At 45.0% G+C, this 23,783-nt stretch overlaps 3 protein-coding genes across 3 annotated transcripts; 1 reads left to right on the top strand and 2 right to left on the bottom strand.

Annotated features, from left to right (window-relative positions):
• Window positions 1-1,796: 1,796 nt before the first annotated feature.
• Window positions 1,797-10,143, bottom strand: LOC120648147. Its single transcript, XM_039924895.1, has 2 exons — window positions 9,905-10,143; window positions 1,797-2,559 (listed from the first exon to the last, which is right to left on the bottom strand). The coding sequence occupies exons 1-2, from the start codon at window positions 10,141-10,143 to the stop codon at window positions 1,968-1,970; spliced, it is 831 nt and encodes a 276-aa protein (XP_039780829.1). The 3' UTR covers window positions 1,797-1,967.
• Window positions 9,860-18,145, top strand: LOC120652450 (phospholipid-transporting ATPase 1-like). Its single transcript, XM_039930271.1, has 9 exons — window positions 9,860-10,177; window positions 10,623-12,536; window positions 13,338-13,662; window positions 13,791-14,646; window positions 14,832-14,955; window positions 15,491-15,710; window positions 16,462-16,920; window positions 16,996-17,279; window positions 17,690-18,145. The coding sequence occupies exons 2-8, from the start codon at window positions 10,787-10,789 to the stop codon at window positions 17,195-17,197; spliced, it is 3,936 nt and encodes a 1,311-aa protein (XP_039786205.1). The 5' UTR covers window positions 9,860-10,177; window positions 10,623-10,786; the 3' UTR covers window positions 17,198-17,279; window positions 17,690-18,145.
• A 577-nt stretch (window positions 18,146-18,722) lies between these two features.
• Window positions 18,723-23,783, bottom strand: LOC120652452 (transmembrane protein 87B-like). Its single transcript, XM_039930275.1, has 6 exons — window positions 23,335-23,783; window positions 21,405-22,338; window positions 20,973-21,068; window positions 20,535-20,671; window positions 19,893-20,065; window positions 18,723-19,121 (listed from the first exon to the last, which is right to left on the bottom strand). The coding sequence occupies exons 1-5, from the start codon at window positions 23,538-23,540 to the stop codon at window positions 19,939-19,941; spliced, it is 1,500 nt and encodes a 499-aa protein (XP_039786209.1). The 5' UTR covers window positions 23,541-23,783; the 3' UTR covers window positions 18,723-19,121; window positions 19,893-19,938.

The following is a 23,783-nucleotide window of genomic DNA, read 5'->3' as shown; positions in this document are numbered from 1 at the left end:
AAATTTTGAATAAAATTGCATTCAGAATAGAAAAAAATTGAAGAACAAAATTTTTCATCCAGAATTGAATAAAAAAAGTCAGGAAAAAAATTATAAAAAACTTGCAACAAAAAACAAAAAAAATTGTACCGCCGCCACCGGCCCGCCGCCTACCCTCCACGCCGGTGGCCCGGCGCCGCGCCTCCCGTCCCTGCCGCCGCCACGCCACGCAACCCCTCCCTCCTTGCCGCCGGACTGCCGCGCCTCCCCTCCCCGCCGCCGGCCATGGAGCAGAGATAGCCCCGCTATGCCTCCCCCTCCCCGCCGCCGGCCCTGGAGCAGAGGGGGCCCGCCGCGCCTCCCCTCCCCCACCACCGGCCATGGAGCAGAGAGAGGCCCGCCGCGCCTCCCCTCCCCCGCCGCCGGCCACGGAGCAGAGGGGCCCCGCCCGCCTCTCCTCCCCCGCGCGCCGGCCATGAAGTAGAGAAAAAGGGGAGGAGGAGGAGGAGGGCCGGCCATGGAGCAAAGGAAAAGGAGGGAGAGAGAGGAAGGGGAGGCAGAGGAAAGGGATGGGGAGGAGGACGGCCGGCCATGGAGGAGAGGAAGGGGAAGGGGAGAGAGGAAGGAAGGGAAATTTAGGATGAGAGAGATAAGGTTCACTGGTGGGTGGGAGAAAGAAGCAAAGAGCGTGAGACACGTGATAGACCGTGACTTCGCATGCGTGCGGGCGACCGCAGATTCAGCATCCCGTCAACAAACTAACCGTGCGAGGTGAACACCGGAGCAAAAGACTTCCCCCAGCTTGCAGAACCGTTCAGGATAGGTGAATTCTGCCAAACTGCTAATTTGCCCATGATTTCAGGACGTGGAAATACGAAAGCAGTCGTGTCCTTTTGCAGTGGAAACAACGACAGGTGGGTACTCGGGGCGCATTGCCCGTCCACGGTCCACTTTGCACGCAGCTTGTACATACACTTTCCATTGTAAGGTCAGTCTTAGTAGGAGTGTCATCGACACAGTTATTTAGACTGAAATCTTAAGAATTGTGCCAGTAGAGGATTATGGTGATGATACTCCTCTCACATCTCATGACACTTTTCTCTTCTCTCTCCTTATACTTTTGGTATATGTTAGCAAATTTAATATCCATAACACTCTTATGACATTTCCACTGAAATTAGTCTAAGAAAATTCAGGTGCAGTTTTCGAAAATTCAGGTGATTCAGGTGCTAGAAAAGGGTTCACGCGGCGTGGGATAATAAGACCCTGTATGCACGTGCCCATATTGTGTGAACGACTTCAGTTTGGCATGCTACGTCAGTCGCAGCTTGTATCCTACCACGAGCTTCAGATCTTGAGATATCACGCTCTTTCTAGAGCTGACTGTGGCCGGTGGCTGGGGCTGATTTGTTGTGAGAAAAATATATTATTAACTAGTTAGTGACTGATGTTGATTTAATGTATGAGAAAAATACCACTGCTAACAACCAACAGAACAGAGTAAAAACTGAAGAATGTACGACGTGGCGCCGCCACCTAGATGCTTCAGTCGAGCTGTATGAACAACAATACAACATTTACTACTCCATTCTAAAACCTTCTAGGAAATTAACTTAATTAAATTTATATTTAAAGATTACTAAAATTTATATCTTCTGATAGATTTAGTTTAAAATATAGTATCTAATTAATCTAATTATACTTATTTTATAATATAAATATTAACACTATTTATACAATTTTTTAAACTCAAAATTATTTAAAAAAAATTAAACTCAAAACTATTTAATTCTCGAAAAATAAGAATTGCATTCTTCTTTTCGAGAATTGAGAATTGAATTGTATTCTTTTTAAGAGGGAGGGATGCTTTCACTTTGTAACAATATATTGGAATACAACAGGTTGTTCGCGTAAGTATACGCCGTCTGAACGGGTATGCATAGCGTACATGCTCGACCGTACAATACAAGCTCGCCCAGCACAGTGCTTCACCCAAGCTGCTGCTGTTGCTCGCGCGTTCCTGCTTCGGCCGCCGTGGTGCCAGCAGTGACGCCGCCGTGCCCGCTAATTCCGCCGTCGACGTCGCCGTCGCGTTCGCGTCGGTGCTTGAGTTCCCGGAACACCCGCGAGCTCTCCTCGAAGATGTGCGCGCGGCGGTCGTAGTCCGTGGGCCGCCGCCCCTCGTCCTCCCCCGCGATGGCCGCCTCTTCCAGCACCTCCAGCTCCTCCGGCGCCAGCCCGGGCTCCTCCGCCTGGCCGACCGCCGGCTCCGCGTCCTCCCGCGCCTCGACGGGCTCCGCCGCCCCGCCCCCGCACGACGTCGCACGGGCGCGCAGCCCCAGGAGCCGAGGCGCGGTTGCGCCGCCGGAGCCACGCGCGAGGGGCGGGCGCAGCCGTGGCTCGCCGTGCCCCGGGCCACTGCCACGCGCGGCGCACGCGGCCGTGGCGGCCGCGCGGGGGCCAGGCGGGACACGGGCTGCATGTGATGGCTCGTTGTGCTCTTCGTCGGGAGCGGTGAACACGTTTGGGTAGGGGAATGGATCAGGGGAATCCGGCCGTGGGGGATGCTGGATGCGGCAGCTTTATCCGTGTGCCGGGGCCCGGGGGTCCGGGACGCGAAGTTTCCGGGCGCGTCGCCCGCATGGGGGGCCGCGCGGCGCCCGGGGGGTCCGGGACGCGAAGTTTCCGGGCGCGTCGCCCGCATGGGGGGCCGCGCGGCGCGGCGCGGCGCGACGCGTGGGGCGGCCACGCGTTGGGTAGGGGTGTCGAGGTGGCTGCCGACGTGGCGGGGTGACCGGAAGGCCGCGACCGCGAGGCATGGGCGGTGGGCGACGGGGCCTGTGGACCTGGCGTCGGTGGCGTTCGCGTCAGCTGAGCGCCGCCGGCTTCGCTTCCGCACGGATGGATCACGAGTTCACAACTGAGTTTTGGGCCCGGGTGGTTGGTCGTTCACTGACCGGGCGCGCGCCGGTGCGTCTTATCTGCAGCCGGACAAATTTCCACCAGCTGCCGCCCCGCATCTCGTGCTCATTGCTGAACACGCACTCGGTGGCTTAAACCGCGCGGCAAGTAGAGTTTTCCCCTCCGTTTTTGTTCGCCAGACGCAACGCAAAAAGAGGATCGGAGGGAGTACCGTGGCGAGGCGGCTAAAAATCCAGAGGTCTCGAGGCTCGAGACGCAACGTCCCGCGGTGACCGACCACGCGGCAACACGCTACCACACGATCTGTGGAAAAAAGAAAAGAAGAGGTTCTTCTTTGAAAGAATGATTTGTGAATAGCAGAAATTTGCTTAGCTTGGGCATCAACACTCGTGGCGATAAGCAATAGTACGGCGGAGGCAAAAGGGGAAGGCCCAGGGAAAAAGCTGGTGCTGGTCCCAACTACCCAACTCCCTAACCCAACCGAACAATCGACGAGGCGACGACGACGCGAGCCGGAAAAGTTCACGGATCCACGTCGACGAACGTGCGCGCACGCACGGGGAACCCCGGATCTTCTGAGACCCTGTGCAGCACTCAGAAGATTCAGAAAAAGTTCAGTGGCCGAGGCTGCTGATGCGACGAAATTCACCGCAAATTTCGTCCTCAAATCGAGCCTCTGCTAGACTGCTACACTGTTTCCAGTCTCCTGCATGCAAATTCTGCAAAACAAGAATCTACCACCAAAGTGCTAGATTCTGCCATGATCGTGAAGCCAAACGGTCAGAATACGTCCGGATTTTGGGAGCCGTACATCACATTGCCCTGATGCCCGGGAGGCCGAGCTCGCAGCGATGAGATTCGCTAGCACTGCGCACATGGATTCTCTCCGAGACTCCGATGCAACATAGGGGAGGGACTCTGTTCAAGGCGCTGGGCGCAGGCACAGAGGTGGATCCACAAATGGGTCTAGTGGATTCCGACGCGGTAGTGGGATGATCTGGATCCACTACCGCACTCCGCTTGCGATCCAAGGCACTATTGGCTGCCAGCGCTCCACCCGTCGAACGCGAGTTCGGCCGGGAGGACGACGGCTGTGGGGCCCGCAGATGTGGCAGGACTTTGATTTCCGAGCGGACCAGGAGAAGCGCGAGGACCTCTAGGCTCTCGTCACGTCGCCTCCTCTGCAGCATCAGGGTCAGACGGCGTCGGGCCGTCTCTCCCCACAATGGCGGTGATCGGAATCTCGTCCGCCAACTCCGGTGAAAACATCTAGGCCCTCTAGGTATGTTTCGGTGATTAATAACAATTATTATTGTGACTAATGAGTTTGTGCAATTTAATGAAATCTTATCACTCAGTGGATCATATGTTAAAGAGGCCCCTAAATTTTATCATTTAAAATGGTGATCTTGGTATTCAACTCAAGTATATAATAAGACTAAGGATCTTTCTAGTCCTAAGTGTCGCAAGGTTGAGAAGGACATTTAGGTTAGTATAGGTTTTATAATTTTGTAGAGATCGCACTATTAAGAGGGGTTAAGGCCAAATAACTTGAGCATGGACATGATCAATCAAAAATGAATGCACACATTGGTCACTCAGGTTTTTGGAAGCTCAAACAAGTGCTATTCAACTCATATCTTAAGAAGAATTGGATTTCATTCAAGACTCAAATCAAAACAGAAAAAATTAGGAAAAAAAATCTTATCACCGGTTTAACCGACGACATCAATTTTCTATACGTCGGTTAAATGCTATCACTGAAGCATGGACACTGAGTTCACCTGTTAAACCAACGATATTTGAAATTAACGTCGGTGCAGTTGTCCAGAACGTTGGTTTTTCCAGGGATTTCTAAGGTTATACTCACCGGTTAAACCGACGATATTTGAAATTAACGTCGGTGCAGTTGTCCAGAACGTTGGTTTTTCTAGGGATTTCTAAGGTTATACTCACCGGTTAAACCGACGATGGATTTGAGTTAGCGTCGGTGCAGTTGTCTAGACATTTGGTTTTTCAGTTGATCAGTGGACAACTACACTCACCGGTTAAACCGATGATACGTCAGTTAAATTGCCCGAGCTGTAACGGCTAGTTTTTCAAATGGACAGTTTACATTCATCGGTTAAACCGACGATGACTTTTGGAGGGCCGTCGAATTAACCGGCGTTGCTTACTTTTCTGGCAGCTTTTCTCCAACGGCTCTATCCGCGTGAGCTGCCTATATATACCCCTCCAATGGGTCATTTTGAAGTCTCTTGACACCAGGCAACACTCATACACTCATTCTATTGTTGAGAGCCACCTTGAGCTTCATATTCCACTCTTTTGATCATTCAATCATCCAAGAAGCAAGACTAAGGACTTGAGTAGAGAGAAGCTTGTGTGCATCCATTCTTGGTGATCGGTTCTTGCTCAAGTGAAGGCCCTAACTTGTTAGTCTTGGTGATTAGCATCACCTAGGCGATCTTGGTGATTGAGGTGTTTCTTGCGGACCTTGCCAAGTTGATTATGGGAGCCCGAAGAAGATTGTACGTGGCTTGAGCTCCAACACGCCGGGATGGTGAACGGAGACTCTTAGTGAGCACCCTCTTCTCGGTGACTTGGGAGGTGACAAGACTCTTAGTGAGTGTCACAACGTGGATTAGGGGTGTGTGCCAACACATCGATACCACAGGAAAAAATCCGATCGTCTCTTGCCTACTCTTTACTTTCAAGCACTTATTTTCATGTAATTTATTCATATGATTGACCCTAAAGATCATAACTTAGCTCTACCTTACTTAGCTTTATATCTTGCTGTATCCTTTATAGCTTGTGTAGTTTGCTTAGTTAACCGGTTGGTGAATTGAGCCTTACTAGTATTGCATAGGTTAAGGTTGTTTTATTTTGTTTTAGAAATTTGAAAAAGGCACAATTCACCCCCCCTCTTGGTCCATTGATCCTTACATCCGGTCACTGCTCCGCCATTCCGGACGCTGTGGCGACGCTGTTGGAACCTGCGACGCAGTACAAGACGTGCTCGGCACTGCTCCAGCTACTATACTGCCAACTCCCCATACCTCCTTCGTACTTTCCCTTCCGCGGAGCCCCCGAACGGCATGGGCACGACCCTCGGAAGCGGCTCCGGCCTTGACCAGGATAAGACCCTGGCCTGCCGGACCTTCGGAACGCCGCCCGCTAGAGCCGCCAGGACGCTGGCGCGATCCCCGCAAGACCAAGGACGACTGTCACAGTGCTCGACCACTGCACCCCCACGATTCGGAGGAAGACGACGACTTCCATGATCCCCTGTGCATGTACACCGTCCCTCCTTGTGTCTATAAAAGGAGGAGGTGGGCGTTCCCTTAAGGGGGTCGGCCCATTCGGTAGGACAACGCTTCACACTACTAGCAGAGCACATACGCTCCTCTGAACCCTGATATTGGCACTCGCCTCAATCAACTCCTCCTCTAGCGGAGACTTGGGAGCTTCCCTCCCTCTCTCGCCTCGCTTGTACCCCCTACTACAAGCACCCCCGGTGCAAGATAGTACAGTGCTCTCGCACACCCCTTTGCTGGACGTACGGCCCCACGGCCGGAACCAGGATAAACCCGTGCGTTACTGTATTTCCTCTTGCATCAACATCTGGGACGAGGAACACGCAACATCATTACTGGTTGGGTCCGGACCGCCGGGTCAGGACACCGACAGGTACGGGTACAGAATTTTACCCGCGGGTAGAGTGCGGGTAAAAACTCTTACCCGCGGGTAACCCATCGGGTACCCGAAATATGTACAAGGCCCAACAATACATTGAAACGGCCCAGTCCAATAAAACCCTACCTTCAACCACCCTGCCTGCGGCCTGCCCTTATCCACCCAGCCTGCCCTGCTCCTGGCTCCCCCGCCGCCTCCCCCCAGAGTCCCAAACCCACCCCAATCCCTCTCCCGCCACCACACCACAGCAAGGGCGCCCGGCTCTCCCTGCGTGGCTGCGTCCTGCCCCCTGCGTACGCCGAGTCGCCGACGCCCCTGTCCTCGACCCTCGAGGTCCCGACCCCAACGTCGGCCGCGCGCTCGGCGGTCGGGAGCGTCTGCGTGCTCGCGCGGCCGCCGCCTGGAACTAGGAGCGCCTGCGCGCTCGCGACTCGCGAGGCCGAGGCCGCAGTCCCGCGACCCCAATAGGTCGCCGCGCTACCGCCCTGAGCCCGATCTCCCACGGTTAGTGCTTACTGATGTATCCATGTTTAGAATAAACAGATCTGTTAGTGCTTACTATGCTTGTGCTTCTAGAGCTCTAACCCCATCATCTGGTGCTCCATCTAAGCCTGTGGACCCTTCTCCATCTGAAGCTGCTACTGCTACTGCTACTGCTACTGATGAACAAGGTACTGATGTTATTGAAATAGAAGATGATGTTGTTGTTGGGAGTAAGAGGAAGCTTAAATCTACTGTATGGGAAGACTTCGATAAAATTTGTGTGAATGGTAAATGGAAAGCTAGATGCAAGTGGTGTACAAAACAGTAAAATTTGGTTGTAATCTTGGTGAACTTTGAACTATTTTACTGGTGGTTAGCTGTTGCTAATTATTTGGCTTGTGTGTGGCTGTAAGGTTGTGAACTTTGAATATGTTTGTTGCTTAAATGACAGTTGAATTGCTGTTTTACTCATTCCTATTGACATAATGACATGTTTATTCTATCGCCCGATGGGTACCCGATACCCGACGGGTACGAGTACGGGTAGAGATTTTTGCCCGAAACATTTTGCGGGTACGGATATGGCTGCCATGTTCGGGTATGCTGTCGGGCGGGTAAATGCCTTATCCGCACCATACCCGACCCGCTGCCATCCCTAAACACGCCGCAACGCATGCGTTTATTTTATCGAAAATGTGCGCTTGATTATGCTAAGGAAAGGGAAAGAAAACCTTTTTGATTGTGAAAGTAATACGACTATGCTTGGTTGTTCGCTAGTAGTATGAAAAGGTGAGAAATACTAGAAATTAGAATGCAAGCTTGCATTTGGTAGCTTTAGCTTTTTGTTTTCCACTCTTTTTCTTTAGATAGATTTACACAATACAACTCAAACACTCACATTGTACGCATGCTCAGCTCACCTCTCTGAACATATATACGCAAAGCTACCAATATGAGCATCTTCGAAAACCGAGCAGACAAATTTTTGAGATTGACAAAGTCATCATAGTCGTCTCGCTTTGTAATTGAATTTTTCCATGTATTATGTTTTGCTTTTGTAACAAAGGATACTTGATTAAGAAAATGATGATAATAAACAGAATTCTCATACAACAGGTTTGTTAAATGGACATAGAGTAGGGTGTGGATGCCTATGTTTATAGAGTTGAGTATGTATGCGCGTAGTATGTGAGTGTTTCTATCTCTACAATGCTTCATAAAACATGTTTAATTGAAAACAAAAGATCAATATTATCCCAAGAGGACCAATATTATGTCAATAATAATGCTAAAGAGATGCTACACGTTGAAATCATTTGTATGGCTATGGCTATTTTCCAACCATGGCATCACGTTTTGCGTACAATACAAGTACGTGGAATGACAATTATCTTAAAGGCCAGCCCTGTATTTTTCTTAAGAACCTTTTTCTTTTAGATTTTTTCTTTTTTTTGAGAGATTCTTTTAGAATTTTTCATGAGATGGGAATTTGTATCAGAAGAGAAAGGAATGACTTCTACTTGCATGCGTGTGTGCGCAAAGCTACTTTCATATTAAATCTATAGAAATTACTTCAGAAGCAACAAATGTGCTTTTCACTTATATGCTACCTTTTTTGGTGATATATATCGGGCGAGGGAATCAAATAATTATGAAAAAAGAATAAAACATATACGAAATGCATTCAAAAGGAAACAACAAGTATTGCTTGTGTCTTTCCATCTCTTTAGCTTTTATTTTTGGACAATGTTATCCTAATATCCTATCCATATGATGTTATTTAGGTATTTTTTTTTGGATTTAAACACACAAGTGCAGAAGTCATGGTAGAAGAAAGCCTATTTGCTCGTAGGTTGTCTGATGTATGCTAGGAGTTTTTTTAGATAGTGGAAAATAAATCCAACTTCATCCTCCTCACGAAGGACTGAAAGGAGGGATCACTACACATTTTGTAAAATTTCACACATTTATTTCAAAACTAACCTAGGTTTCTTCAGGAGAATTTGATGGAAATCGTGCGAGTTTTTTTTAAGAAGGAAGTCCATTCTCCACTCAAACAGGTATCAAAAGTTGCTTTCTGGCACTGCACGAGATTTTCAAGGGGGCTTAAAAAAATCAAGCACTCTTTACCAAAAATATCCCTTCCAAACCGGGGGCAGTTTTTTCTCTTTTAGCTGTAGAGAGGTTGAAGGTTGTTGGGCAGCACAAGAAGTTAGGCTGTGTTCACTTCCTAAATTTCTCCCTTCAAATTTCACTATTCACCTATCACATCAAATCTTTTATCTTATACATAGAGTATTAAATGTAGGTAAATAAAAAAATTAATTGTATAGTTTTGATGTACACAACGAGACAAATTTTTTGAGCCTAGTTAGGTCATGATAGGACAACAATTACCACAAACAAACGAAAAGTGATACAACGTGCTACAGTGTCCGATGCGACTCTTTTTACCCCCATTTTACAGATCTAACACAGCGTGATTTCGAACTGCCACACCGCACCTGAACTGTACTTGCCGGAATCAGCTCAAAGACAATGCTCGTCCCTCAAATGACCCAACGCCGTGGGCAAAACTGGAAATAAACGCCCCAAAGTCCCAAACAGTGCAACGCCGCGACGCACAAATCACACGCGAATCGGGTGAACAATTCGCGCTCCTCCACCCGTCTCGCACTCCAGCGCCTCCCTCCCACACGCCCACACCCCTCCTCCTCGGCTCCTCCTCCCCGCGACCCTGATCGAACGCGGAAAAACGAAGACACAAAAAAAAAAGCGAGAGAAAAAAAAAGTATAGTTCATCTCGTCTCACACCACACACCTCAGCCGCCCGCCGTCTCCTCCTCTCCCCTCGCCACGTCGCCGTCCGCCGTCGCGCAGGCGGAGCCCCAGGCGCATCGCGCGGCGCCGCCGGATCCGCGCGATCCGACCCCGGGAGCGCGGCGCCGCTAGGCCGCCGACTCCGCCTCCGCCACCGCCGCGCGGCCAGATCCGCCAGAGGCGCGCGGCCGGATCCGCCGCGCCGACAGGGAGCGCGCCGCCGCACGCCCAGCTCGGCATTGGTTTGGCTCGATCCAGAGGCGCTCTGCTGCCGGTGCGTGTCCTGATCCTGTCCTGCTCCTGGTCCCCCGGTTGTCTACGTTTGGCGCGATCTGGGGAAATGTTCCGTGTAAAGTTTTTTTGGGGGTTTATCGGCTAATTTTATTTCGGTAAAGCGAAGCGAATTGTTTGATCCAGCTTAGAGAAATTTGAGTTTTAGGCGCTTGAATCGGTACTCGATTGATTGATTAGATTTTTAGTATTTCCTTTGCGTGAGTAGTATTGTTTTCCTTTTTCGTGCATCTACGAAGTTCAGTAGTTGCTGATTCAGCTGTTTTTTACTTGAAGTAACCTGCATTCAGTAGAAGCTAGTTGAGTTTTTGATCCAGCTTCGTTTTGTATTCGCTGAGTTGTGCTCCAGAGTCGTATTAACCACTGTCCTTACAGTGGTATGTGGACTGATTAAACTAAAGCTTTTGCTGTATGTTTTGTTTCAATAGGTTGGAGTACTCTAGTTGTGGAGCTGCGCATGGTGCTAAATCGTGCAAAGATGAGATGAGTTCAGCACACAGCGTGCTGCAGTCCTGCATCGTGCAACTGAGCCTGTCCTCGTAGCTGGAGTCCTTATTGTGATGATGCAGGGGTTGAGAGGTGTCAGTTATATATGACTACTGGTGAGCCTTTGCTCCTGTCAGCATCCGGAAGTGCAGATTCACCGTCAAAGCAGCAGGCTCCTGCTCGACCTTCGGTAGCCTCATTAGGCTGCCTCTGCCCTACTGATTCATTCTCTTCATCTCTGTACGAGGATTGTGACACAGATTCTGTAAACCTTGAGGATGAAAGGGAGGTTGAGCCAGAATATCGTCGAGAGGAGTCTGATGTGAGAAGGGTGGCAGAGCGCTTCCAGTCTGCTGATTCACACTTCTTCCAACGTTTCTCGGTGGAATGCTCTCAGAAGGAGAGGCAGCGGAAGGTTTCTTGGGGTGGTGCGATGGAGATGCAGCGTTCTCCATCAACCTTAGAGATCGGGATGGTATCTACTTCCCATGAGAAGCCAAATCACTCCCAGAGAGTCAGGAATAAGATCTCACAGTTTGAAGATCCCTTTTCATCTGAGCATGAGCCAAGGTTAATTTACATTAATGATCCTAACAGGACAAATGATCGATATGAATTTACGGGGAACGAGATCAGGACAAGCAAGTATACCTTGATTACTTTCCTGCCTAAGAACCTCTTCATACAGTTTCATCGCCTGGCGTACGTATACTTCCTAGTCATAGCTGCTCTTAACCAGCTCCCTCCTTTAGCTGTTTTTGGAAGAACTGCTTCTCTTTTCCCGCTACTTTTTGTGTTGTTTGTGACTGCTATAAAAGATGGATATGAAGACTGGCGGCGTCACAGGTCCGACAGAAATGAAAATAATCGAGAGGCACTTGTCCTTCAACATGGTGATTTCCAGTTGAAGAAGTGGAAAAACATTTGTGCAGGGGAGGTTGTCAAAATTCATGCCAATGAAACCATGCCATGCGACATGGTGTTGCTGTGTACAAGTGATCCAAATGGTATAGCCTATATCCAAACTATGAATTTAGATGGGGAGTCAAACCTTAAAACAAGGTATGCTCGCCAGGAAACTACTTCCATGGTATGCGATGACTCATATTCAGGCTTGATCAAATGTGAGCAGCCCAACAGAAATATCTATGAGTTTACAGCTACCATGGAGTTGAACAATCAGAGGGTTCCACTTGGACAATCAAACATTGTATTACGTGGATGCCAGCTTAAAAACACTGAATGGATTATTGGGGTCGTTGTGTACGCCGGTCAGGAGACAAAAGCTATGTTGAACAGCACGATATCTCCTTCAAAGAGCAGCAACCTAGAGAGTTACATGAACAGGGAAACCCTTTGGTTATCAGCTTTCCTCTTGATCACATGCTCAGTTGTGGCTGCGGGGATGGGGGTTTGGCTGTTTAAAAACTCTAAAAACCTGGATGCCCTGCCATACTACAGAAGGAAGTACTTCACCTTCGGTCGGGAGAATCGAAAAGATTTCAAGTTTTATGGCATTGCTCTAGAGATATTTTTCTCCTTCCTCAGTTCTGTGATAATCTTTCAGATAATGATACCCATATCTCTGTACATCACAATGGAGCTAGTCAGGGTGGGGCAGTCGTACTTCATGATTGGAGATACACGCATGTATGACAGTAATTCAGGCTCACGATTTCAGTGTCGATCCTTGAATATCAACGAGGACCTAGGCCAAATACGATACATATTTTCAGACAAAACAGGCACCTTGACACAAAACAAAATGGAATTTCAGCAAGCTAGCATCTTTGGGAAGAATTATGGCAGTTCTTTGCAGGTCACTAGTGACTTTTCACATGAAATAAGAACTACAGGCAAGGCTTCTGACCTCTGCTTTTTTTGGACCAACCATTTTTTTTTTGTGCTAAGAACTTTGAGTAACCTTTTAGACAATTTGTTCTCCAGGAAAAAACTGAGAAGCAACCATAGTTGCCCCCCCCCCCCCCCCCCCAACACACACACAAAATCTAGCCATCACTACTATGTACTAGGTTGAACCCAAGCTTTCAGATTTCTTGATCAGCTGTAAAATTTCCACCTATCCTCCTTTTGTTGGAGTTCTGTATTTTGCAGCTTATTTGCACAAATAATAGAACCTGTATGCCATATAACTTATTCATTTCCATGGCGTTCCTTGCCTGAACAATTTCACAGGAAATCATAAGTAGTTTACCTTAAAGTATATGCTTCAATCAGAAGACAACAGATTACCTTTACCACAGCTTGTTGATGATAACAACAGAAGCCTGTATCTGCGGTCTGCCCATTTGGGTGTTAGTTTGCTACTTTGCTAGGTACTACTATACTAGGGTAGCAGACCAGCTATAACATTGTCTAAACCATGGTTCCAACTCCATGCTACAATAGCCCTTAGTGAGAATGTCTGAATTTAAAATTAACAAGTGTCTGAGATTAAATGAACAACCACTTGGCTCCTGCCTGAGGTCCTGTATTTTATAAAAATTGTATTTGAAAGCTGGTCCATACTATGCAAAATTCAGAATTGTTCAGATTTCTTATCTCTGCGCAAGTAAATCTAGTGATTTCATTGTGGGCTTAGTTGTGGTCTTTATTCATTTATTTTCTACATCTCATTAGCTTGTCTTATTTCGCAGAGTCATTGAGACAAAGCAGCAGGAAGTCCAAAATCAATGTTGATTCAGCACTGATGGCACTTCTGAATCAACCATTGATTAATGAGGAAAGGCTTGCTGCTCATGATTTTTTCCTTACCCTAGCTGCATGCAACACAGTAATCCCAGTCAGCACACAGAGTACTCACGATTTGACAAACGAAGTAGATGAAATTGGCGCAATTGATTACCAGGGAGAGTCACCTGATGAGCAAGCCTTAGTAACTGCAGCTTCTGCTTACGGGTATACTCTTGTGGAAAGGACGACGGGTCACATTGTTATAGATGTTCTGGGGGAGAGGTTGAGGTAAATATCGCATCCTTCTAAATTCTCTGTGATAAATTGTAGCTACCACCATTATCAGTCCCAAGGAAAGCATTTCATACCTTGTAAATTTTTTGAGGGTGTATTTACTAACTAATTGTTATAACCAGGCTGGATGTTCTTGGTCTCCATGAATTTGACAGTGTGAGAAAAAGAATGTCTGTTGTTGTAAGGTTTCCAGACAACAATGTAAAGGTTCTCGTGAAAGGTGCTGATACATCAATGCTAAGCATTTTGAAAGTAGAGATTGGTGATGGGCTGTATGATTCATTGCAAGCTAAAATTAAAGAAGCTACAGAAGGTCATCTGTCAGGTTATTCATCAGAGGGTCTACGGACCTTAGTGATTGGTTCGAAAAACCTGACGGATGCAGAATTCATTGAATGGCAGGAAAGGTATGAAGAAGCTAGTACCTCCATGCATGAGAGATCAGCAAAGCTCCGTCAGGCAGCTGGTCTAGTAGAGTGCAATCTGACCCTTCTTGGTGCAACCGGAATTGAAGATAAGTTGCAAGATGGTGTTCCTGAGGCCATTGAATCCCTCCGACAGGCTGGAATCAAGGTGTGGGTTCTCACAGGAGATAAGCAAGAAACTGCCATATCGATTGGTTTGTCATGTCGGTTGTTGACTCAAAGCATGCATTCGATTATCATAAATGGTTCCTCGGAGTCTGAGTGCAGGCGTCTTCTAGCTGATGCTAAAGACAAATTTGGAATAAAGTCAGCTGATTTTCGAAGGGATCCAGAAGGTGCACAAGATTTGTACAATGGTGATATTTCAAAATTGAGGTCCTCAAATGGTCACATGTCTGGAAGTGCTACACAAAACTTCGAGTTAACTGGAGTCGTTGCTGGTGACAAGTCAGAGTACAGTGAGAAAGTGACAAATTTTGACAGCACCGAGCTAGCACTGATAATTGATGGGAGCTCCCTTGTGTATATCCTAGAGAAAGACCTTGAATCAGAGGTTTGATCTCATTTGCACTGGTTGATGTGTTATAGCTGTCACATTTTAATTTATTGGTTGATTTGCAGCACAACCATTTTCACAGACCATCCTTCATTGCACATACAACAGCTTTACTATCAAGTTGAAGTAAATTTGTTGTGCCTTCATTCATCAACTAACTTTTTGCTACTTCCTATTTACAGTTATTTGACTTGGCAACTTCGTGTAAAGTCGTCATTTGCTGCCGTGTTGCTCCACTGCAAAAGGCTGGCATTGTTGATTTGATTAAAAGCAGAACAAGTGACATGACCCTGGCGATTGGTGACGGTGAGATACTGAATCTGATTCTCTTCCAGTTAATAGCTCATGTTTTTCTTGTCCATTCTTTGACCAATCAATTGTTTGAAATTTTAGTTTTCATTGCTAATAATAGCAGATGAAAACCCTTCTTAAATTAGAGTTGAAATTCTAGTAATCGATTTCCTTTTTACTTTTCCCATTATAATCGAACCACATTATGCACAAATGGTGCTAAAATATGTTGGAAGCTTTGTTTTATTTATCCTGACCATAGCTGATAGCTGCATTTCAAAAGAGTCCAGTTCAAGTGTGTATTGGTAATGGTTATTCTACTAATTCACTGTCTGGTGAGCTTAACAATTAGTGAAAGCATCTCTTTCAGCGGTGCATATAGATGAAAAAGTCTGATTGCGCAGAATGAAACAAATACTTTCACTTTTTTTTTTGTCATCTTATTCTTGTGAGACTACATATTTTTTCCCCATTCTTTGACATTCCAAGTAAACAGTAGACTATGCTTGATACTCCTTCCGAATTGTGACCCTGTTTCATCTTTTGGCAGGGGCAAATGATGTTTCAATGATACAGATGGCAGATGTTGGTGTTGGTATATGTGGTCAAGAAGGCCGTCAGGCAGTGATGGCTTCAGACTTTGCTATGGGACAGTTCCGTTTTCTGAAGAGATTACTTCTTGTACACGGGCACTGGAATTATCAGCGCATCGCTTACATGATCCTCTACAACTTCTACCGCAATGCTGTCTTTGTGCTAATGCTTTTCTGGTACGAGCTCCCCTTGCTATGCTTGTGTTCTCTGTAAACCTTTTTTCTTCAGTGCTTGAGCATTTAGATTTCAGAATGTCCATTGCATGTTACTACCTCTGTTTCACAATGTTTGTCAGTCTATGTACCTAGGAGGCTCAAAAGCTAAGTAAGTTTCTATGAAATTGGGTGATTATTGATACTGTTTGATAGATGAACTACTAATCTATCCAATGAGTTCAAATTTGACATAGTTGTACTAAACAATAATCAAATACTATGCCATCTAGGTATTTGGACTGAACAAACATTGCAAAGCGGAGGGAGTAAAAATTTTAAAATTTCTTTTCTACTCCCTCTATCCCAAATTATTAGTCGTTTTGGCTTTTCTAGATGTCTAGGTGCATAGCAAAATCTATGTATCAAGAAAAGCCAAAATGACTAATAATTTGGGACGCAGGAAGTACTATAGAAGACTGAATTGTTTGCCGTTTGGTTGTGTGAATTGATCTGTACATTCATGTGCATGTGGCGTGTATGATTCTTTGTAGAGATCATTTGAGTATAGCTATATTCATTTTTGTTATCACTTAAATATTGATTTACTGAAAGTTTGACATGTACTTTCTTTATTTAAGGAGAATCAGGCAGTCTAGGGCTTACCAACTTATTGTAATTGTTCGTTTGGGATCCATTAGAGTTTGCCAAGTGCCAATGCTATTATCACAATATTCTTAATTCTGAAATTTTGAATGTTTCATTATCTTTGTAGGTATATCTTACATACAGCTTATTCTGCAACTCTAGCATTAACAGATTGGAGTAGTGTTTTCTACTCCCTTATATACACATCAGTTCCAACTGTAGTAGTTGGCATTCTCGACAAGGACTTGAGTCATAATACCCTTCTTTATTACCCGAGACTATATGAGGCAGGACTTCGAAATGAGGGCTACAACTTGTCACTCTTCTGGATCACAATGCTAGATACCTTGTGGCAAAGCCTTGTCCTTTTCTATGTTCCTTTCTTCACATACAACATCAGTACAATGGACATATGGAGTATGGGAAGTTTGTGGACAATTGCTGTGGTTATAATTGTCAATATGCATCTGGCCATGGACATTCGACGATGGGTGCTTATTACCCATCTTGCCGTATGGGGTTCCATAGCTGCTACGTTTTTGTGCATGGTGTTAATAGACTCGATACCAATTTTCCCTAACTACGGGTAAGTTCTGGCTGAATGGTTTACTTTACCACCAAAGGCAAACGTCATGAGATTCTGTTTTCCTTTTCCTGTCAGGACAATATACAACATGGCTGCTTCAACTACTTATTGGCTGAGTGTTTGTCTTATAATAGTCCTTGGGTTGCTTCCTCGGTTCCTTTGCAAAGTAATATATGAAACCTTTTGGCCATCTGATATTCAAATAGCAAGAGAAGCTGAGCTTTTAAAAAAGCTGCCTCAGCAGTTTGGTTCAAGGCCTGAAAGTGACATCAGCTAACAGCAGTTTCACACGGTTATTTTGTCAATCGACTTGAGGCTGTGTTGATTCATTTGTTGAGGTGATTTTTGTCAAAATTTTGGTAAGTTCTAGTTGTTACCCTTTTGAAATTGAAATTGCTTTCCGTGATGAAATTTTGGTAAATTTGAAATTGCTTTCCGTGATGAATCTAGCATCATAATCAACCTTATAGTTCAAAATTATTTGAATTTTTAGCTAGCAATGGTCAAGAATAAATCAAATTACTGCAGCCTAGTTAAGCATGTCTCCTCACAGCAGAGGAATGTATTATCGTAATATGCATTTTGTCCCTGCATCAGGAGTTAGCAGTTCTTCTATAGAACTAAAAATTGTTTGTTCTGCAGTTTCAGTAACCTGTCAGCAGATGTGGGCATTTTTCACTTTATCTAGCTGCTATTGTTTTCTGCATGTACCAGTGCTGACCTATTGCTTGTAACTAACTTTTTTTTGTTTTGAAAACCATGGTCTTAGATCATACGCAGAGGACAAAATTGGTAAGGTGTACAAATTTGGGTTGCGGAAGGAGACTTGAATTGCGACGGCTGACAAAGGGTATTGCGACTGTACTGGTATTGACAACAACGGCTTGGGCCTTCGGGGTTAGTAATCAATCAAATGACAAATGTACAGATAAGGGAAAGACGATACATACACTCTGTATTTTAAGGTAGAGTTTGTGGTAGCCTGTGCTTAGGAAATAAAGACGTAAATAGATACAAATTCTTTTCGCACAATGCTAGCCTTCTGTATCAACTGACTATATGTTAACCACCTTCATTTTCTTCCAGCTGTCACAGCGTTTAGGTAGTGGCTTTTCCTGTCGGAATCTTATGTTTTACAGCAATACAAGGTTCAGTTCTGTAATCTAGTCTCTCCAAAACCCACCGAACATGTTGGGCATTTGTTTGATGATGTGTCAGTTTTACTTGCCTTGGTGTAATTTTTGGATGAAATTGCGAGTACTAAGATAATCCGAAAGCATTGAGGGATGCGGCATGCATACGGGTTCCATGGATACAGATAATCCAAAAACATTGAGGGACGCAGCATGGATACGGGTTCCATGGATACCTACGGTGCCACCGGCCCCAAGAGTTTACTCAGTGGGCGTTCTTTTGTCTGATGTCCTTCGCCGTTGAAGCGAGGGGTTGAGCTATTGCAGACTTGAAGCCATCCCCATTTCAAATTCTATGCAAGTCAATAGTTGTGACAAGTATACAGGAAAATACACAAACATGTATATCGAACTAATATATATTGGACGTCCATTTATTTGATATAGTATAGATGATTTTTCTATAAATTTGATCAAATCCAAATATAATTGGCTCAGTAAAGACATCAAACAATTTACAATTTGTGTAAATTTGAAATGGAGCGAGTATAATTAAGCAGAATTTCATCGCCTACAGGGCGCATGAATTGTTTCTTTCTTTTGTTCTTTCTAAAAAAAACCTGTCGCATTGATTAAAACAAAGATCGTTCCATCGCAAGAACAAAATGCTGCACTTGGGAATGTAGGGCTCAACAATTTATACGATTCACATTCAAGTCAGTGAACCCGAGAATACTGCGTTGCTAATAAACATGATAGGTACCACATGCAATTGCCAACATATCACTAGATCCATGCTAACTAGGGATGCATTTCAGCTCTGGCAACGCTACATTTCAACAACCTACAACTCTACACCACCATCACGAGGATTACAGACAACCCTCGCGTATGCTCTCAAAGTGTAAGTTTATTGCGCGACTTTTTGTATCTGAGTAGTCACAACTGGACAAGTAAAAATCTCTTGGTCAAATCGTTCAAAACAAGTCACCACCTGTACATCTGGAATCTTACGCAAGCTTTTGAACATGTCAGCTAGTCGGGAATCCAGAGGAAAACAGTACTTCTCTGCAATCGAGAACAAATATTAGAAAAATATTAAAGAAGTGAATCCGATTACCTAAAAAGAATAGGCAACTGCAACTGCCGCAGAAAAACTGATGTAAAAGTCCCTATCTAAAAAGAAACCTACAAGATTAGTCACTAATTACTAATAATATAATTGAAGTGTAGCAAATGTGTGACAAACAAATATGTATTATACAATCAGGATAAATAAACTCAAAGAAAGAGGCAAGGTGGATTATGTGTGCAAAGTCACATCTGGAGAGAAGTTTTGAGGTCACTCAACAAGGTCATCAGAAGTTTCTTCAAAAATGACATCAGAAGTCAGAAGTCAACATAAAGTTTGGACCATGTATATCCAACACCGTTACGTGTTATCTAGAGACTAGACTAATCACAAATTCATCTAGCACTAACATGCTATTCTGTTTCAAAATACAAGGCATGGTCTGGTCGGACTCGACACTGTTTCCAAAACAAGGTCTTGACTTCTAATTTCTCATTATGTCTGTAGCAAAAAAATTATAACCATAAGAAAGTATTTTCAAATACTTACTCCATATCATTTTTGCATTACATAGTCTGTATACTATGTCAGACTGATTGTTAGTTGAGAATTACGAGGAATCTTAAAATGTGTGCCCTTTTTATAAAAAGAAAAGAAATGGAGGGAATAACAAATTAGCAAGACAGTGGACAATATCAGCAAGCCAGTAGGTGTCATCAATGTACACAATGACATGTACCGTTCTTATTGACAAAATGAGCACATACCATAGCATTCCGCCAGGAGTACAGCTGCATTCAGGGCCAAAACTTATCATGCACGTTTATCCTCAGGAAAGATATGCATGTTTACCATATCTCCAGTTCCTTTCATTGCACTGCCTACTAGAGAGAGCCCTTCCTCATCAGCCCCCTCGCCTGCATCCTCTGAATATGCAAATCTGTCCATGACAAGAACAGCGAAAACTGAAGTCAGACTCGTATGTAGTTCAAAATGGAAGTACAAAGATAAAAATTACATGCTGTATCAGGAATTAGCCATGCTTAACTTAAGAGTAATTATAAATATAAACTGGATATTTCTGAAGATTAAATGGATTGACACATAGTTAAACAGTGGACATCTTGAAGGATCATTGCTTGCAGCAGAGCTCATTATTGAATATCATAAAGAATGTGATAGAATTTGTCTCTTTCAGAATATGTGCTTGTGCTGCTGCTAAAATAAGTAACCAACAACCTCCACTAAGCAAATAAGCCTTGTTGACAGGATATAATTGACGAGAACCTATACGATGAGATATAATGCTCAAATTGATAAAACTTTGTTGTTTACAAGAATGGGCAAAAATAACTCAAACAAACAACATAACTCAAATGAGTTGGTGCAATTCATAGTCCAAAAATTACCCTGTTGGATTACGAGAGGGAGACCAAAGGATGCATATGATGGCAAGGAGGGCATATGAAAGGACATTCCAAAAGGCGGGGATGATCCAAGCCCGTTGCCAAAGTTCACTCAACGGATCAGTTGCATTGAAATATAGCTGATTCAAGAAAAACAAGCCACACCATAGTCAATATGAGTTGCAGAACGGACACCACTGCTTTTCTTCTAAAACATTTTTTCAAGAAAATCCATGATCAACAATGGTTAAAATAGAATGTGTATGGACACCTTCAAATCTATTTTATGATGAACATATACAAGAGAGGAAAGGACCTAAAACTTGGCTCTTGCTCTTACATTCTGCAATCATTTGCATGAGGCAATTACTTTCGAGAGGCTATACGATATCTACATTACTGGACCACATAGATAAAAATTTTAGAATTGATACAAGATACCTCATAGCCAATCCAAGCGATCGAGATAAGCACCGACACAGCCAGAGAATTTGTAAATTTTCGATATAATTCAAGTTTTGCCATGCTTCTCCGCAGCTGTAATAAAATAAAAACCAGATGAGGCACTAGGAATGCAACAGGGGGAAAAAGCTCATTTCAATAAGATACAGAAGCAGGCCGACTTTATAATACTGAACATGTAAAACATGTGCCATAACCCATAACTTAGCACCACAAGATTAATATTCTGTGTAACAAGCTAAGAATTTGCAAAAATGTAAGTAAATGTAGTATAAAACCTTGTAGATATTTTTTAGAAATATTTAAAGTGCCAGAATCAATCATACAAGGCAATACTTTATAGTAGCAGGTTGAATGGCGCATATGATCATTCTAAACATAAAAGGAATTGTAAGGTCATAAAGCAGCTACCTGTAGCTTCTCTAATGTTCTAGAGAGGGATGAAAATATCCAGATGATAAAGGTAGCATCAAGTATTGCAACAGGCAACACTAGGAACAACCTTGTCTTTCCAGAGAAGTCATTGATGTTTCCCAGATTTTCAAAAAGTTCAAGAGCTTCTGAAGCAACAAAATAGATGAAACCAAGAGCAGCAACTCTTGATGTTATGCCTCCCAATGTGGGTAAAACAATACCATAGCCCATCGAAACTACCAACAGAAGAAGCCGAGATACAGTCTTCTTCACAGCGGTAAATGTAACTGCCCATATGGTAATGTCCATAGGTCTGGTTCCAGTTGAATTAAAGTTAGCATACTCAAAATACCAGAAAGCCATTTCACACATGCCAAGCGCAATGACAGCTGTTATATGGTAGTGCAGTTGCAAAATGTCCTTCCAGCATCGCACGAACTGAATGAACCATAGAAGTCCAAGTGCAAGATATGCAAGTGACATGAAACCATAAAATGTCATCATTGGAGCCATTTTACCAGGGAGATAACCCTGTGGATTTCTCCAGACAGTCCTGCCTGTAATCTTCAATCCCTTAAGTTGGGGGTCACAGAACATAAAATAGAGGTAATACATCCCTGTTTTGTTTATTGATACTAATTGAGGTAGCATAGTGGTTTCTTCATTTTTACCCTCAAAGAATGTCTGGATTCTTTTAGGCCATTCAGGATTATCAGGATTTGGACGTATGATGACTTCACCTACCCTACAAGATTTCTCCTTATCAAGCTCAGGGGTGCAGCATATTGAATCAAAATGAAGGTATGAACCTCCAATTTTGTCCCTGTCCTGTATCTCAACAATTATAGCCTCCACCAATCCTGTCTTTTGCTGCATCTCCTCATGCCTAGATGCCGACTCCAAGGTCCGACGGAATACTACAGTGTCAAACCTGAAAGTGAAGTGCATTAGATGACAAGGTATAGATTTGAAGGAGATCTATCTAAGCACCTGAAAGAGCAGTCCATTAGATGACAAGAAGGTATAGATTTGAAGGAGATCTAAGCATGCAATTCTCATTTCTGCTTTAATATTAGCCCATGCAGTTTAACACAAAAAATATTGTAAAAAAATGCCTATGGACATGCAAGCTCGAAAATATTTGGTCCTTGTATCCAACACTCTACTGCTCTGCACCATAATAACAGAGTAGAGTACCATGATACATAACCTAAGCTGACTTTACTGTCTCTCACATGCCTGGTCACATGTTCGTGGCATCAGATCATGCCAAACATACTGCAATTTGATACATAAAAGATACACACCATCCAAATGTAATGCCTTATTGAAGCTTGGTGCAAAGATGCAGTGGATCACAAGCGATTGAAAACAAATGAATCAATCAAGTTTTAGGACCTCCATGGATCCCAGCCTCAACACACGCCAGACAAACAAAACTAGAGCTGAACTAGGTAAAGTAGTCAAAATGATTGCGGCACACACTAGGTCAGTACTCGGAACAATTCGCAGAAACAAATTAATTATTAGCAGCTGTATCCAATCAAGTCAACAGATCAGTCTATCTCAGCACAAAATTTACAAGAATTTCCGCCCGATCCCTCACGAAATACCAAAAGCAACAGCCAGAGCCCTAAAATCGGGGCAAACACTCGAAGACGCAACCACAAGGATATGCATTCATCGGCAAAAGTTGCTGCCGTCCCAACCTGGCCCTTTTCTACTACTTGCCGTACGCGCCGTCACCCCGAACAATCCATTCGAGATAAACGAAAAATCGCGGCATCCAACAATCGCATCTGATCCTGGCCCCAGTTAATCCCCGCGACATACGCGATCCGCAAAACCCTAGGGGAGAAGGCGAGCCGAGGGAGCGGGGACCGGGCGGATGCGGGGGGCGGGCGGCGGCTCGGGCTCGCACGCGTACCTGATGAAGGACGCGGAGGAGTTGGAGGACGGGTCGGACGCGTAGAGCCCCTCGCTCCCGCCGTGGAAGAAGAAGGAGTTGGTCCGCGGCGCGAAGCCGCCGCCGGCGTACTCGTGGACGGACGCGTCGGCGCCCCGCGCCGCGAGGAGGGCCGCGAGGGAGAGCCCGAGCGCGAGCGAGAGCGCGGCTCGCCGCGGCGGCCGCATCGTCGGGATTCGGGAGGGCGCCGCCGTCGGCGTTTTGGCTTGTGCTGGTTGGCGGCTTGTCCTTGCTTCTGCCCGCTCTCGTGCCGCGAGTCGAGAAGGTGGGGCGGGCGACTGGGCGGTGGATGGAAGGTTCGAGGGCTCGCCTTGCTGGCAGTGGAAGAGAGGGGGGCAGGGGGTGGAGGATGGTTAAGGTTGGTGTACCAGGGCATCAGCAATTCAGCGTTGCTTGTGTTGTTGGGTGTG

This window comes from Panicum virgatum, chromosome 9K (assembly GCF_016808335.1).
Source record: "Panicum virgatum strain AP13 chromosome 9K, P.virgatum_v5, whole genome shotgun sequence".
NCBI classification, from domain to species: Eukaryota; Viridiplantae; Streptophyta; class Magnoliopsida; order Poales; family Poaceae; genus Panicum; species Panicum virgatum.
Note: the sequence above shows the minus strand (reverse complement) of the source record. Positions and strands in the feature narration are given on the sequence as shown.

Excerpts from the sequence above, each read along its gene's own strand:
- LOC120648147 (XM_039924895.1), bottom strand. The coding sequence starts at position 10,143 with ATGCCGAGCTGGGCGTGCGGCGGCGCGCTCCCTGTCGGCGCGGCGGAT. Across the intron at positions 2,560-9,904 it reads GGAGACGGCGGGCGGCTGAG|CTGCCGCATCCAGCATCCCC; the intron begins GTGTGTGGTGTG and ends ACACGGATAAAG.
- LOC120652450 (XM_039930271.1), top strand. The coding sequence starts at position 10,787 with ATGACTACTGGTGAGCCTTTGCTCCTGTCAGCATCCGGAAGTGCAGAT. Across the intron at positions 14,647-14,831 it reads AGAAAGACCTTGAATCAGAG|TTATTTGACTTGGCAACTTC; the intron begins GTTTGATCTCAT and ends TCCTATTTACAG. Across the intron at positions 16,921-16,995 it reads CCAATTTTCCCTAACTACGG|GACAATATACAACATGGCTG; the intron begins GTAAGTTCTGGC and ends TTTTCCTGTCAG.
- LOC120652452 (XM_039930275.1), bottom strand. The coding sequence starts at position 23,540 with ATGCGGCCGCCGCGGCGAGCCGCGCTCTCGCTCGCGCTCGGGCTCTCC. Across the intron at positions 22,339-23,334 it reads TCCTCCGCGTCCTTCATCAG|GTTTGACACTGTAGTATTCC; the intron begins GTACGCGTGCGA and ends CTTCACTTTCAG. Across the intron at positions 20,066-20,534 it reads CCCTCTCGTAATCCAACAGG|ATTTGCATATTCAGAGGATG; the intron begins GTAATTTTTGGA and ends TGTCATGGACAG.